We start from the raw sequence: 17,402 nt of genomic DNA on the forward strand, positions 1-17,402 counted from the left end.
AAGACATACTAGTCCCTATAGATATTAACAGCCTCTACACCAGCATCCCCCAAGATTCAGCGGTGGAATGTATCAGGCAGCATCTTACGCATCATATGAGACAAACAAGAGTCCCAACCAACTTTATAGTGGAGCTGTTGGAACTAGCGCTTACAAACAACTTTTTCCAATTTGAAGAGACCTATCTACAAATCCGTGGGACAGCTATGGGGGCAGCATTTGCCCCAAGTATGGCCATCATCTTCATGGCAGAATATGAATATAACAATGTACTGAACACACGCAATCCATTTCTTCACAACATAGTGCTTTGGCACAGATACATTGATGATATTATCTTTATCTGGAAAGGGGAGAACAATACCCTCATGGACTTCTTCGACTGGATCAATGATTGTACGGAAGAGATAAAATTCACCATCAATAGCAGCAATACCAGTATCAACTTCTTGAATTTGACTATCAGACCCAAAAACAATCAATTGGAATGCACCATGTTTAAAAAGAAGACCGACCGCAATACAGTACTTCACTACCAAAAGCAACCATCCGTGCAATCTGAGAAATAACCTCCCATATGGCCAGTTTTTACGAGTCCGTACAAACTGCACAGAGATCTCAGAATTTAAAAAGAATGCGTCAGCCCTGGAAGACAAGTTGAAAACTAGAGGCTACCCTAAAAAACTGCTTGGAGACACCCAGAAGAGGGCTAGATTTACGCCTAGAGAAGCTCTACGCTTACCTAAAGCCCATGACACTCAGGAAGATAACATCATGGCTTGCGTCACCACATTTGGACCTAGTACTACTAAACTTAAAGGACTAATAAGAAAATTCTGGCCACTTATTCCGCTCAGCTTACCTGATGAACCCATGCCAAGAATGGCATTGAAGAGATCTAAACATTTGAAGGACATGCTCACCCATGACAGGATGAGCAAAAAGACTACCAGATCCTCGTTATGGAACCTGAGAGAAATCAATGGGCACCATCCTTGTGGAAATTGCACAGCATGCAAACAGACTAAAAAAAATGACCTCCTTCTACATAGGCAGTAAGGAGTGGAAATTAAGGCACTTTTTAAATTGCTAATCAATCAATGTGATCTACATCATTGAATGCCCCTGTGGTTTACGATATGTGGGGCAGACATCGAGACCGGTACATAAAAGAATTGGGAAACACTGGTCCCGTATTCGGTGCAAAACCATCACGGCACCAGTGGTACCACACTTTCTTGAATTTCAACATGGCCCAGATAATTTCGTATGGTAGGTTGCAGACAAAGTACACAACACCAGTAACATCACAAATTCCCTTAACTTCAAAGAGTCATGGTGGATGTACAAACTCCAGGCCACAACTATGGGTCTTAACGAGGCACAACCCCAGAGCCACTCTTAATGGGCCCTCTCACACTGTATCTTCGAGCCTGCATTGTCAGGCCACACACCGTGTACCCTGTCCTGAAGCGCCTCCCTCACAGTGGAACACGTACTTCCAAGCGGCACCTAAAGCAGGACTTTTCCTCTGCCGTAGATCACGCCGGCATTAGAAGATAAGCTCCTTTCTCCCATGTAGCATTTGGTTGCCATGACTCCGCTTCCATAACGCATGCGCGAAGGCGCAGCATTCCCTTTACTGCACATTAACATTCTGTGGAACACAGCTCCATTCTGGTATCCAGCTAGCTCCCGAATAGACGCATTTACAGCGGCTCTTTAACGGCAGGTACAGAATCTCCCACCTTTTTTCGTCAGCCTGCGGGTGAGGGGCTTACTACCTTTAACACCCTGCCGCGACTGTGGACACCCGCGGACCAATCATTCTGCTTTTCTTTTTTGATCTCACAGACTCATGCAGCACCGCTCTTTCACCGCGCGCTAGACCCCTCCAGCACGCATTTCCAGTACGTTTAATGTCCAGAAAATACAGATGTCAATGCTGGATTTTTGTTTCACAACCTCAGGGTACTTTCTCTCACTTTATATGTAATCACATGTTACCAGTTTATGTCCTCTGGTATTGGTGAAACACAGGGGTCCATCACTCATCATAGCCTTTCTCTGTTTCCCTCCATCCAGCTCTTCGCTGCAGTTTAATGCACCACATCCCAGATGAGGAATACACCAGATTCTAAACATCCATAGCCCCTGGCTCCCACTTAGGACTCAGTCCGGTGAAAGGTCAGTACTTCACCACCAATAGGAGTAAACTAGTGTTTTTAACTATTTGGGTCCTGTACCTTTGACAATGACATGTTAATGTACATGGCTTTTTAACCACTATGCTTTTACATTATTCTTTATACACCATATATGGTAACCTTAGTTCCCCTTTATTTTCTACAGGGGACTCCTTTCCTTGGCTCCATGAAGAAGGCTGTGACCCATTGTAAAACGAAACGTCCTGGGACACCTTCACCCTCTTGTGGTGGTGTTGGGTCCCCTTAAAAACCTTAGTTTAGATTCACTTCAGTGACGTCGATCCATTATTTTCGTCACCCTTTAGCCTGGCTATGTTAGACCCCTCCAAGGTCTTCATTTTAGAGGAACAATAGGTTATGTTAGTTCGACTTTGGTTAGATGAACTTTTTCAAAACCTGCTATTAAAAACATGGTCTACAATGAGAAGAACAGAATGTATTAGAAGCAATAAGATGTCTTTGTATTTGTGTCTCTCTCGATCACTGTAACCATGCAGCATGTTCATGCATCAATTTGTTTTGGGCTTTGATCTATGCTTACCGCTTACATTTGTTTGAATTGTGGTCTGTTAAATGGGCGGAATGACAGTTACTTAATAAAAGCTGCTGTTCCCCTCATAAACAAACTAGGACATGTGGATTATTATTCTCCTTCATGTACCCCTACCCTAGGATATGCATAAATAGTGCCACCGAAGGGTAGGGAATACTCTACAACGTTGACTTGCAATAAATAAGTTGCAATTAGCTCCGACTTCTACAGCCAGGACAATACCCCCCTTTTGTACACACTCAGCCTCATTCCGACTCAGGCGTTAAGGGGTTTACGGCGCCGTAAACGGCGCCGACCCTTAACGCCTGATTACAAGGTTCCCTTTGCGGGATGGCTGTTTAACGCCTGCTTTTTGCAGGCGTTAAAAGCCATGCCGCAAAGGGACCTTGGCGATAATTACGGCACCGTAATTTATGGTGCCGTAATTATCGCCTTTCCCCATTCCCATTATGCCCTATGGGGCAAAAATGGGAATGGGGAAGGGGCCATTGGTGAATGGGGAATTACCGCCCCACTCACCTTGGAATGGGGCCGTAATTCCGCCATCCACCATTGCGGAATTACAACCTTAGCGGCATGAACCATGGTGCTAATAGCACCATGGTCCTCCGCCAAGGTTGTAATGAGGCACACACTGCCTTTTATACTGACTGGGAGGCTCAACAGGTTTTAGGTGGGAATGATTGTGGAGGGAGGCCTGGCTTCATAAACGGGACAAAATGGTGACTGTCCATAGTGCATTGGCTCCTATGGTTAATCTTCATAGTTCCCTTCTTCCTCTTCTAAGTATTGTTCAAAAAAAGTGGGGGTGGGGGGGGGGGCGACATGTAATGGCACTGCACATATTTCTTAAAGGCAGAGTGGGCGTGATGGTGAGCGAGCGCCTGACCCTTCTTGGTCTTATTATTGGGACAGGGCCGTTGCACATCATTATAAGCAATCTTCCTAGGCTCTGTCTTTGGGTTTTTATAGTGGATAAAGGGATTGTGGGAGTTGTCGTTTTTCTTAGGGATCATGGAAAAACTATGTGGGTTTTTGTCAGGGTGAAGGGAGCAGATGTAATGTTGTGGGTGAATGGGTTTTGGGCGATAATATCCTATGATGGACTGAGGGGGATGTCGGCTAGGGATGTATTGGAACGGGGCGGGCGGACACCATGTCTCGCCCGAGAGCATTCCTCCCACAGTCTCCAAGAGTTCCTTTCCCAGGTGATCCTCCTTCGCTTGTCTGCCCCCAGGGTTGGGATCCAAGAGTGATGCGTCTCCCCTGGCCACCTGAGTCAGGGAACCACGGGAATAGCATGGGAGAAACGCCTCAGGATTCTCAGTTGCCAATGGAACACTATAATACAACACGCATGAGGCCCAGTTATTGAGTTGCAGAGGTGATATGAGCACTACCTGAAGATCTTTACACTCCCAGGTGTAAGCTTTCTAACACTATATGCTTTGAGTAAATTCTAGAGGGCTCAAAAACATAGTAATTTAAAAATGAAGGGAAAGCGTTCCAAGCGTTCTTAAAAGTATGTACAGTGAAAACAAAAATGTAATGAAAGGGTAGCTGTGTAGTATTATCATACGATCATCACCTGGCTTTGAGATATTGTAAAACCCACAATGTACACAAAATGCCTTGTTAACCATATTGCACATTTCACGTAGTTTAAAATAAGAAAACACTACAATTGGAAATGTAATCAAAAGTAGATTTCTGGAAATCCGAAATAGCCAACACATGCATGTATTTGTATGAGCAGCGGGATCCTGGAGTCAAAAGTAGCCCGATGAACATGTTTTAGTTAAACTTTACGGCTCTTCAAAGCTACAAACAGTAGTGAAACAGCTCCCAATTCTTTTGATCCCTGCTCTTGGTGTGTTTTTTTTTTTTTAAATGTGAAATTATTAAATATAGGATTACCAAATCACCTTTTGTGCTTTTTGGAATTTACAATACATTAAAGTCAGGTTGATCAAAAGGCATAATACGAAGCAGATACCCAATTTATTTTATTTGTTTATTTTATTTGCATTTTTAAAGCGCTCACAAATCCCGGGGGCATCGAGACGCAGTTACAGGAATAGGTCTTAGTTGCGTATTTATAATGTGCTTAATACCCAGAGGTTTCTAAGTGCCGACCCGGGGAGCAAACCTGTGTTGCTTCGTGTCGTCTTGTTTCCAAAGCGAGCACATTGCCGCTGAGCTATCCTCCCGGGACAGTTTTCTTCTTTTTAATATGCTTAATTTGAATAACTGGATTTAAAAGGTTTCAATTCTTTTTTAGATTAATATTTTTGGAATCACCTACAACACAACCCCTCGGAGATGTGCCACTACCTTAGTTATTAAATTAACTAGAAAAGTGACAATGCTTGATATGATATATGGCATTTGTAACGCGCCTATACACAAGTGTTTCAAGGCGCGACGAGGCAGGGAGGGGGAACAAGGGGAAGACAGACAACGATCCTACTAGGCCAGGTATCATTCAGACCGCGCAAGTGCAGGGGTAGGGGAAGGGAAAAGTGCAAGGGGAAGGGGAGGGGGAAGTGCAGTACAAGTAAGTAGAATAAAAATAAATAAATAAATAGGGCCAGCTGGTGGCAAGTGCAAGGTAAGTGCAGACAAGTGCTGGGAAGGGGGGGGTTGTAGGGATACAGAGACAGTCCCGCAGTGCAGGGGATGCCAGGGAGGCAGTGCAAGTGGAGAGTGGCTGGGCCCAGGACAGAGGTCGGTGAGAGTGGCCCAGTTGCGGATTCAGTGCAATTTCAGTGTAGAATTTAGCAGGGGAGAGGGACAGAGAAGGCAGAAGCAAAGAGGAAGGTTTTGAGTTGCTTCCGGAACCGGAGATGGTTCTCCTCAAGTTTCAGGGAGGCAAGAAGGCTGTTCCAGAGGGAGGCCCCTGCAGAGGAGAGAGATCTACCCCCAGCTCGTTGCTTTGAGAAGCGGCTGACCCTGAGGGAGTTGGAGACGGATGAGCGAAGGGCTCGGGAAGGAAGATATTTAGGAAGAGAGAGTTGAAGGTATTTTGGCCCCCGGCCCCAGAAGGCCTTGTGGATAATGCAGAGGGTTTTGAACTTAATCCTCGCAGCCACTGGGAGCCAGTGTAGAGATTTCAGTCCTGGAGAGATATGGTCCCTGGGCTTGAGGCCAAGGACAAGTCTCGCAGTTCTGTTCTGGATGAGTTGCAGAGGGCGGAGAGAGGAGGCAGGCAGATTAAGATAGAGGCTGTTACAGTAGTCCAGCTTCGAGAGAACCAGGGCACGGGAGACAGTGAACTTCTGGGGGAAGGAGAGGAAGGGAAGAATACCTCTGAGGAGGTGCAGCTGGTAGTCAGATATGTGAGGAGAGAAGGAGAGTGTAGAGTCGAAGATGACCCCGAGGTTTTTAGCCTTGCAGGTAGGAGCAGGAAGAGGGCCAAGAGAGGCCGGCCAGAGAGCTGCAGGGAAGGAGGGAGTGGGTGTGCCAATGAGTAGAATCTCAGTCTTACTGGCATTAAGGCAGAGGTCATTGGCGGCACACCATTCCTGCATAGCAGACAGACAGTCAGAGATGAGGGAAGGAGAGGAGGAGGCCGAGGGTAGCCTGAAAATGAGCTGGGTATCGTCCGCATAGCACTGAAAGTTGGGGCAGAGGGCGGTGATGCAGTGGGCAAGGAGTGACAGATACTGGTTGAAGAGCCAGGGAGAGAGATTAGATCCCTGGGGAACACCACAGGTGGAGAAGAAGACGTCATAGAGGAAGGACCCAAGGTGGACCTGGGAGGGTCGATTGGAAAGGAAAGAAGTCAGCCACGCTAGAGCCTGACCAGTGATACCCAGGTTATCACGGAGACGGTTGAGCAGGATGGCATGGTTCACAGTATCAAAGGCAGAAGAGATATCGAACAAAATGAGAACACAAGGAGTGTTAGAGTCAAGGATGGAGAGCAAGTCTTCACGGATAGTTCAGGAGAGCAGTTTCCGTGCTTCTGGCAGCTCTGAAGCCAGACTGATGGTCATGAAGGCTACCAACAGATTCAGCATGGAGGTTAAGCTGGGAGATGGCCCGTTTCTCCAGGAGCTTGCCCATGAAGGGAGTGATGGAGATTGGGCGATAGTTAGATGGGCAGGAGGGGTCGGAAGAGGGTTTCTTAAGAAGAGGGTGCACAAGGGAGTGCTTGGAGGGGGGATGGGAAGACTCCAGAGGCGAAGGAGTGGTTGCAAAAGTCAGCCAGGGCGGGAGCCAGGGAGTCGATGTGGTCCTTGATAGTTTTGGAGGAACAGGGGTGAACCTGTTTAGACGAAACTTTCATAGATCGAACTTGTCTGGAGACCTCGTCAGCAGAAAAAAGGGGAAAGGCAGAGAAGGAGGGAGGAGGGGTGGCTGCAGAAGGGCCAGAGGAAGAGCCGGGAAGAGAGGGAGGGAGGTGATATGAGGAGAGGGAGGACAGGATGTCCTGAGTTTTAGAGATGAAGTGAGAGGCCAGTGCCGTGCAGAGGGCCTGGGAGGGGATAGCAGAGGTAGAGACTGCAGCAGGGTTGGCAAGCTCCTTGCAGATTTTAAAGAGTTCAGCCGAGTTGTTAGATGCCGCAGAGATGCGGGCTTGAATAAGGGCTCTCTTCTTGACGAGAACGGAGAGACAGTATTGCCTTTGGAACAGGCGGCAGGCCAGTTTGTCAGAGGATGAACATGAAGCACGCCATTTCCTCTCTGCCACTCTGCACTTGCGTTTAAGGGTGACGAGATCCGAGTCATACCAGGAGTTACATTTGGCTTTGGGCTTCAGGCAGATTCTCATGACAGGGGCAAGGATATCAAGAGTATCAGATATAGCAGAGTGGACCATGGAGAGGGCTGTGTAGGGTGGGAGTCAGCCGAGGGGGGAGGGGGAGGCGAGAAGGTGGCAGCGAAAGCCTCAACTGACACGCGCTTCATGGGTCGGATGGCCGAGAAGGTGGGTGGCGATGATGAGGGTGGCTTTGCCTGAGGGGTAGTGAGGGTGAGGTGGGAGGATAGGAGAAAGTGATCACTCCAGGAGAGAGGAATGGAGAGAGGGATGGAGAGGGGAAGGTCAGAAGAGATCAAAGCATCAAGAGTGTGCCCTGCAGAATGAGTAGGCCCAGATGGGAGAATAGAGAGGGAGAGTCGCAGAGGTCACGAAAGAGTCCAGTGGGGGGACAGGAGGCATCCAGGTGGATGTTGAAGTCACCAAGAAAGAGGAGTTGAGTGGTAGCGGACAGGAGTGAGGAGGAGAGGTCAGCCCACTCAGAGAGGAAGGAGGAAATTTGACCAGGTGGCCGATAGATAGTAGCCACGGTAAGGGAATGGCTGGGAGAGAGAGAGAGAGAGTCGGCAGACAAGACATTCAAAAGAGGAGTAGGTCTGCGTAGGAATGACAGTGGCAGGAATCCACTCAGGGAAGATAAGGGCAACACCCCCCCCCAGCACGGTTAGGCCTGGGCACGGAGAGGATCATGTAACCATCAGGTAGGAGTGTGTCAAAGCTAGTGAGAGAGCTGGCTGTGAACCATGTCTCAGTGAGACCGAGGACGTCAAGGTCCCGTTCCTCAAGAAGGCGACAGATATCAGAGGAATGCTTGATGGCAGAGCGAGAGTTAAGAGTGGCGATGTGGAGGCGGTTGCCACCCTTGAAGGACTTCCGGGGAGGGGTACAGATCAGAGGTACGCCCTGCGGAGGTGTAAAAGAAGGAGGTGACGGAGCATGAGAGGGGGCAGGGAGGGAGGGTAGAGGCAAGGTAGACGAGGACAGAGGAGGGGGGACAGTAGGAGAGGAAAGGAAGTTGATGAGGCGTGGGAAGCGTCTATCAAAGAGGTGAAGGTTGGCCTGAGGGCCTTGGACCAAGACGGTCCCATTAGCGTAGACATTAATGATGGCCTTAGAGGAGTGGAAGGAGGCCAAGAGGACATCCCAACGGGTGCCACCATTAATGGGAGAAGAGGAAAAAGGAGAGAGCACGGAGACCATATGGAGGGTCCATAGGTCAGGCGAAGGCACGAAAAAGAGGATGTCAGTGAGAGTTTCCTTAGAGCAGGCACTAGTGTAGGTGTCAGCAATAGGGAGGCCTGGGTTGGAGACCAGGATGTCTTTTTTAAACTTTTTCCTACCAGATTTAGTGAGGAGAGCAGGATAGTCAATAGAGAAGCAGTTAGAGAAGATAGGCGAGATAGAGGGCACCATGGAGTAGGAGGGGGGGGGACAGACGATGCGAGAGCACGCAGACAGGACGAGAGCGGCAAGCACAGGTTACCACATTTCAGAACAAACAACGGTATGCAAATTAGGTACACAGTGGTGGGGCCACCTAAGTTTGAGAGTCCTGTGGGGGGAAAAAAACCCTAGTTTACCACATTTTCAGAACAGGCAACGGTATGCGAATTAGGTACACAGTGGTGGGGCCACCTAAGTTTGAGAGTCCTGCGGGGGGAGAAAAACCCTTGTTTACCACATTTTCAGAACAGACAACGGTATGCGAATTAGGTACACAGTGGTGGGCCACCTAAGTTTGAGAGTCCTGCGGGGGGAGAAAAACCCTAGTTTACCACATTTTCAGAACAGACAACGGTATGCGAATTAGGTACACAGTGGTGGAGCCACCTAAGTTTGAGAGTCCTGCGGGGGGAGAAAAACCCTAGTTTACCACATTTTCAGAACAGACAACGGTATGCGAATTAGGTACACAGTGGTGGGGCCACCTAAGTTTGAGAGTCCTGCGGGGGGAGAAAAACTCTAGTTTACCACATTTTCAGAACAGACAACGGTATGCGAATTAGGTACACAGTGGTGGGGCCACCTAAGTTTAAGAGTCCTGCGGGGGGAGAAAAAACCCTAGTTTACCACAACTGTGACACAGTGAGGAGAGGACAACAAGCAAGTGCAATGGCCAGGTGTAGGTGGGGTGGGCTGGGCGAGGAAGGGGATAGCAAGTACTGGCGCCAAGCGTCCCCTGCGGACACCTGCAGACACACAGGGTGCCGCAACTGTAGGAGTCGCCCTTAGCCGCAGGGGCTGCCGGGCAGAGGGCTGCTCAGGAGGAGGGAGGTTATAGCATGTTGAAGAAAGATTTGACACACGCTTTATAGAGATCACTAGCACCCAGTTCGCCAGAAGCTGCTCCTTCACAAACAACGAGGTCCTGTACAAAGCAGAACTTGTAGATCCTGCAGACCTACTATATTTCAATTCCTCTACTAGAAAGCGAACAATGTTCTGGACCTCTTTTAGCAAGCACCAACATAATGCTGTGCAAAAACAGAGGATAGCAATATAATGTCAAACATTTACTCCATTTGTTGATTTTAGATGCAAATCTTTATTCACCAAGGATTTCTAGTCAGGGAACTACATCTCACTTTGAAACTTTAAATCGGCATGAAATAGCATCACATGAGGAAAATAATAAAATGACAGAATTTCGTAATTCGAAATTTTTTTAACATAGTAATCTCATCCATTTCCTAAATTGCTATGGTATAAACATAGTGCCATATAAGACATGAAACTCTCACGTTTAAAACTAGATGTTGTATTGTTAAACATTTGGCACAAAAAGACAGAGGGAAGCGAATACCGTCAGTTACATGACAGAATTCCTACTGTGAAGTAGCTTACATATTTCTCTAACCAACAAACATGCTTAACATATCAAATTATCTACTGGCAACCATGAATAGTTAAAAAAATAGTAAGAAACCTAAAGGCCCAAAAAAATCTCAAAGAGTGCCCTATCCGAGTCTTGGAAGATGATGCATATTTAGTAAGTGGGAATCAATAGGTGATGCCCCATTTTGCCTCAGCGTAGACACAAAAAAGTAGTATAATCAGATAAAATCAGGCATAACAAAACATTTATGGGTAAAGTACAAGCAAATTAAAACAAATAAAGAGTCAACATTTAGCTAGTTAAAACCTTTCATATGTCAGCAAAAATAAGCAAACCCAAGAAATCCTTATTATTCAATATTAGCTTTGCATTAACTACAATGTAACTAAGGTGCTTGCCTAATGTATGCTGAAAAAGTGGCGCAATAAAAAGAAAATAGCAAATCAGTTAAAACATCAGCAAACATGATCATTGCACATCAAGTTATCAAAGAATATATTTAAAAAACCTGTATATTGTTTTTCGAACTGTGTGCGTTCTATCCAAAATTCTTAGAATTTCTTACCCAATTAGCTGAAAATTCCTTGGCTTGCATAAAAAACGAACATTCATTATATAAATATGTTAATGTCATGCTAAAGTACATAAAAAGAACGCCAGATTAACAGCAAACAAGTCTAGCAAACAACCTGCTGTATAAAGTTCCACAAACCCAACTTTCAACAGTTGCTATCCGAGAACTTAACACACGTATTCCCGTCACAGCTGATTTTAGATCTTCAGGTATCAGTTGCCACGTGCAAAAACTGTGCGGCTTCAAAAAACAATTGAAAACCAAAAACAGCAAGTAAATACTATGCCAATAAGGTTTACCAAATTCATTCCTGCGTAATCAAAGTTCCTTCCTCCATTCCCCGCAGGAAGACATTACATTAGAATGCATGCATCACTAGGAATTGAGGATGCTGCAGACTCAATGACACCAGCAAAAACTGACATGTCGTTGATGGCTTGGGCAATCTACCATAAAAAGACGGCTGGTAATGCAATCACGAAGGCCACAGCTGCTCTTGCAGGAAAGTAATTTTCTACGTTGTCATCCACATGCAATAATAACTAAGGCTGCTGCTGCCATGCAGTACCATGAAATGTTCCAGTTAATGCGTAGAAATAACAAAGGCCTCTGCTGCCCATGCAGGAACATGTAACAGTTTACGTATAGCGATAACTAAAACCTGTACTGCACATACTGTAACATCTCAGATTATAATTCCCACGCAGAAACTACTGCTCGAACAGTAATATCAAATATAATACTAGTTATAGCCAAGGAGGTCCTGGTTAGCTTTACAACAGCTACTTTTGTGATTTTGATTTAGCTATGCGATTTTTAATAATGTATGTTTGGGAATGTATATACAGGCTGATAAAAAAACACATTTCATTTAAGGTGCATTTGGAGCTAATTGGATAACATGAAATGGACAAAAAGTTAGCATTTGCATCTTGTGCAGTTATATTTGCTGCACACTATGTACTAGCTCCTGGTTACCCAGAGGTACCTCCTGCCAAACTGGTTATGTCAGATACCCAGGAGCTGCTTTTTGCTCCTGATCAGCAAATGCCAGTTTTGATACCTGGAAACGTGTAATAAAATAAAAAGGTTATCTTAAAAAGGTAAGAACGATAATAAAAAGTAGAAGAATTAGATTCTCGCTGCTCGTAAAATAAAAAAATAAAAATAAAAATGTATCATTCATAACTCACTTTTCATTTAAGGCTCACAGGTAGCCAAATATCTGAACAAGGAAGAATTAAAGTCTCCCAATCAAATGTAGTAATACATAAGGCTTCGGCTGTACGGACAGTATTTGCCTACATTACTAACATGTACGAAAAACTAAGGCCTTGTATGCTTGCACAGGAATACCCGTGGTAAAAATTCTTATTTGCCAGCAAACTAAGAGGCTATTTATTACACATGCGTCAAAATAATGTCTCAAATTAGAATTCACAAGTCGCAATTACCAAGCCCTGCTGCCAAGCGCAGTTGAGTAGTTGTGTCATTCATTCATAAACGACGTGAAGCAATAACTTCGGCTTGAGCAGTCCATGTAGTAATGTCATTCCATGGGAGTCAAATAACATGCCCCCAGGCTGCAGATGCACCAATGTAATTTGGGAAAACCGAGTTCACGTGCCAATCACTATGTTCTGAACATTCAGTGCAGTAAAATAATATTGTGGGTAATTCACATATTGGACTACTTTTTAACCAACTTGTGAGACCGAACTAGAGGTATGCATTTTGTAGCAGGTGGGCACAAAGCATTACATCACCTGTGCTTCGAATTTTCCCCGCCCCAATTTGCCAAACACCAGCAGAAAATCAACAAACAAAATATTTATCAGAAGTAGCAAAGATGCTTAATGCAAAGAGCAACCAACAGAAATGAAACCAAAACACAATGCGTATCTTCATGGTACTTACCAAGTCCATAGGCTTTAGCACAGATCCATTGCAGGTTAGCTGCAATTTTTGCCCTGAAGGAATCGTAGAGTTCCAAGGGGACAATCTCATCGGCACATTCTGCCAAGGGATCCATGTTTCTTCTCGTGCTGTCGCCAGAAGCACATACATCCACATCCACCATCTAGAAGGCAAGCAATTAAGCCATCAGCTCAAACACATACTCCCAAACGCCTGCATTGATCCACTGCACCCTGCACGACACTAGCTAACAAAAGGCCCTCGCTTGAAACCATTCCGTTGCTTTTTGTTGCACACAGTCCTCCTATAAGACTGCGGCCTACATCTGGATGTGCAAAAACGCAGGCCTCATGCAGCAGGAGGAGGGGAGAGGTCGAAAACCGTTTGCAGTCATTACGTACCCCGGCAACGCACCTGCCTCGCCTAGAATCTTTTCCAAGGGGAGGCATTCAGGGCTGCAAAATAATCGGCCCCCATCACCCCTGCGATCAGCTTCGTATGAAATCGGAACACCGCCGTTTGATACAGCGCAAAACATCCACCTACCGTCGGAGAAAGGGCTGCTCGGCAGCACCGCCCATAGTAGCTGTTCAAGGCACATAAATCCACAGCTTTATTGCCAGGCCTCGGCAGGCAGCAGCATTGTGTGCTCATCAACACGATTTGGTTTTTTGTAAAAACACGTCTTTGTTCCCATAGTAAATACGATCGCGGTGTAAATAAACAGTTTTGAAACTGAGGCGATGATGGATACGATGATCGATACATTTATAACACAATAAAAGCAGGTTCCTTTACGTCCATAAAGACATCTCTGAGAAAGGTGTGGGGGAAGGGATTCTGCAAACACATACCAGGGGTTTCCCATGGGGCTGCCCATGAATAATGGCAAGGAGTCGGAAATAATGAAAATCATACCTTCTAGCCGTCTTGGAAAATGGCCCAAAACATCAACTAAAATTATTTTACGCTTGCTCTGCACATTTTAAATCCATACATTTGGAAGGATGGCTGAGGTGGCAACAAACCCCAAAAAAGGTAATGTCGATAGTTACGGGAGAGTTCAAAGACGGATGGCTGTCGCCTTCAATGGGAGACCTGCTGGAAGGGCAGCAGGCATGAGAAAGAATAACACTCTGCATCGGATGCCACTCCTTCCTCGAGGGTTCACTTGTGAAATAAAATATCGGGACCTCACAAATAAGTATAAAGAGCTTCAACCACCGTGACTTTCAGGCATTTTAATGTTACCGCAATTTGTAAAGGCATCAAGTAGAACATCCAGATAACCTCTGTGTGCCAGAGAGTCTTACCTGTGCATTACACAGGCCTGGTTATCTAAGATGTGTCCTGATCGCGCACAGTCTGCTAGGCTGCACACTGGAGACATGATCCGGTCATCACATAGTTTAGACCCGGGGTAAGACATTCACACAAGCAAAAACAAGACATTGGATTTTTAAACAAGGAAACATACTGGTCATGCACACACATAACAGACCTGTACTGCAGGGCATAGGAAGCATCAATGTGTCACTGGGCCACATAACCTACTGTTTATGTGAATCAGTCATACATGCTGCTCATCCACACAAGGATTTAGAACAACATAGCTAGAAACCGGAAATGGACTCTGCAAAACAGCATTCTCAAATCTAAATTGGTTAAATAATGGTCATATGTTGCAAAGCTATAAACGGATCCTACATTTATATGAAGCACAGCTGGGGAAATACATAGGCCAGGGGCCTTCAGCCGAAGCTCTCCAGATACACATCACCTGGGACTATTTTGGCTCGGTCTGATGGGAATTTTAGTCCAAAACAAAACATCTGGTTCGCCAAAGCTTGCAGACCCATGCCATAGGTGAAGTACAGGGCGAGAATAACATTCAGGTGAGCAGGTTGTACATACGACATGGCATCAAAACAAGCCACCTAGAATAGTTATTTAACAAGTGGCAACATTTCAAGTTACTAGCCAGCCATAAAAAAAGGCACTTGCCACCTCGATTCTATACATACACAAAAGCACACCGTTTCTTACTAACAAAGATTCAAATATCACCAGCCAGTGGCTAGCGGCGAGTGAAACTGTGCACCCTGAAACTACTTTTTACAATGTTTAAAGAGAGTAAACAAATGGGGCAGAGATGAGATGTTTAGTGAGCTGCAAGGTGCTGGATCATGGTTTGCCGAACACAGTGCAACAAGACTGTAGCGCAAGAAAGGGAAATAAGGCTATTCACCATAATACATACAGGTGAACTAATATATGTAAATGCAGTGACAGTGGAAAATATGGTTCTCAGACCAATAAGATGTGCAATTTTTATTTCCGGAAAAGCATTAGGGGCAGCTAAGATAGTCCTTTGGGCTAACATCAGTACATGAACTATTCTGATCAGCCTGATAAAGACCCCCAATAATCCTTAACCAGTGTACTATCCTTCATAGCCATCATAGGCAGAAAGGCCAAAGAATAAGGTTTGTCAACCACTTAATTATTCATCTGCTCCTTACTGGGGCACTGAAGCCCCCACTTGAGGGTCTTTTGACTTTAACTACTTAACCATTGCTTATGGTTATTACTGGCCTGACCAAGAAATGTTTGCATTGGGGTCTCGCTCTCACTTTACTATTTTTACCCGTTTTGTTAGACACTTGTCAACCCCAATGGCTTTATCACATAGGTAGCTTATTCTGCCCATGCCCCATAGTCCTTGATGGACTAAAGGAGAAATCGGAAGGGGCATAAAAAAAAAAACCTCCTGCACTGCAGGATCCCTTCCAATTCTAAGTGTACCCATAGCGTGCAGGTGCATGGCTTTAGCAATGTAAGCATACCTCTAGGCCCCTGCCGGATTGCCAGCTATCCCAATGGACCTTCACCTACGAGCAACACTGTAAGCATTAACAGAGTGATGCAACACCAAGAGATGGCCGTGGTCCCTTAGCCCATGTGTTCCTGGTGTCAGAGGGCATGCTCAGAACCAACAGCATCACCATCAACTCCCGCTTTAACGCTGGGTCCTTAGTGTAGGGACGATGCTGATGCGGGCCATTATTCCCCCTATAACACTTCACCACCTTTCCCGGTGTATTAACGTACTTACTTATAAGAGCCCTAAGGTAAATCTGTAGGCATGCAACCCCTTATTATGCCCAATGCTCCAAAATTGGATTTGGTGTAGATTTGAATGGCAGGGCCTATAGAATGGCTGGGTATATTGCTGAACTCTGTCCCATCTCCAGCCATGACGTAGCTCCTATGGGCAGCCCATCCCACTGGGCTGGGATCAATAACCACAATAACGCGCACAGTAACAACATGCAGTACAATGAGGCAAGGAAGCGGGGGTGACATGTAAACTCACCTTTCAGGGCTGGTCCTGGTGTAAGGGATATGAACGGGGCACACGGTTAGCTCATATGCGCCTTCCAGGCGTGGTGCATGGGGGCGGTGGTGAGGCCGGTGTCGCTGCGCTTCTCCTCATTGCCGCCGGGGCCTACATGACAACCGGGCACGAAATACTGCGCGATCCGAGGGGGCGGAAAAAAACAAGCTCTCCGAATGGTGTATAAAAAAAAAATAAACAAAAAAAAAGGTGCAAGTAAAAACCAATCCAGCAAAGGTCCACGGCAATTCCACGTCCTTCTTCAATGAATGGCCGTCCCCCGTTCCCCCCCTCCCGCCCCCTGTGCTCCGTCTCCGGGGTGCCGGGAATCCAGCGGCGAAGCGTGTCAGTGCAGCATGGCGCCGGCGCGAGGCCGGGGACGCGGGCGCGGCCTGTGCGGCCGCTGGACTCTGCCGGCAGTGTCCTCGGCTCTGCGGCGGCCCTGGTTCAGGCAGTCTCTGCCTCTGCCTCCTCCTCCTCCTCCTGCTGTCGCTGGTGGTTGCTGCCAGTCCGTTGACTGTAGAGAGAGAAGGGAGGGGAGTGAGGCCTAGGTGCGCAGGCGCGGCCTGTGCTCTGAGGAGAAACTCCCGGGGCAACTGTCAACTCGAGCCGGGCCTAGAGGCGGGGAGGAGAGCGGTGTGAGAGGAGGACGGCTCAAATAAACACCCTGGAAACAGTAAAATGAAAATAAACTGTCAATATAAGTAGTGGCCCTTGATTTACTCAATTTAAATTGCTGTACCTAAAATATCTCCTATTTTGAGCGAGTCTCCTTTAAAAAAAACTATTTTATGGGATGCGTTGGACTAAATTTGAAAATTTTAAGAGGCAAGTGCATAATGGCATTGAGCTATAATTATTGGAACAATTTGAAGTGTCAAACATAACTGGAGAAGTAGGTGTGGTTCAGGAAATTATCCTTTTTGGAGAATAACAGGGTAATTCATAGAATTTCGCAGAAAAGTGTCGCAAGCGGCTGGTGCAGAGTGTCCGCGTGCGATTGTCTGCGCCAGGCACGTGCGCTAAAACCGATTTCCGCGCACAGCGTATTCATGGATTTTAGGCTCCCAAACCAGCCGTGGCGCAGAGTATCGCAGCGACCCTGCAGCAGCGCCAGTAACGCCCCCAAGAACGCCCTCGCGCAAGGAAAAGC

The 17,402-nt window shown here is 46.3% G+C and overlaps 1 protein-coding gene across 4 annotated transcripts in view; it reads right to left on the reverse strand.

The window, feature by feature from the left end:
* CAMSAP1 (calmodulin regulated spectrin associated protein 1) overlaps positions 1-16,819 on the reverse strand; it is a 1,201,485-nt gene extending 1,184,666 nt beyond the window's left edge. For 2 of the 4 annotated variants that reach the window (XM_069609554.1, XM_069609552.1), the window contains exons 1-2: positions 13,254-13,359; positions 12,853-13,015 (exon numbers count right to left, since the gene is read on the reverse strand). In XM_069609554.1, the coding sequence (XP_069465655.1) occupies positions 12,853-13,015; positions 13,254-13,301 (211 nt within the window). In that variant the 5' untranslated portion in view covers positions 13,302-13,359. Of the gene's footprint in view, positions 1-12,852; positions 13,016-13,253; positions 13,361-16,228 lie in introns of those variants that run through there. The other 2 variants (XM_069609553.1, XM_069609551.1) reach the window with 2 other exon arrangements.
* Between the last annotated feature and the right edge of the window lie 583 nt (positions 16,820-17,402).

The sequence above is a fragment of the Ambystoma mexicanum genome, chromosome 8 (genome assembly GCF_040938575.1).
Source record: "Ambystoma mexicanum isolate Mex_15411 chromosome 8, UKY_AmexF1_1, whole genome shotgun sequence".
In the NCBI taxonomy this organism is placed as follows: Eukaryota; Metazoa; Chordata; class Amphibia; order Caudata; family Ambystomatidae; genus Ambystoma; species Ambystoma mexicanum.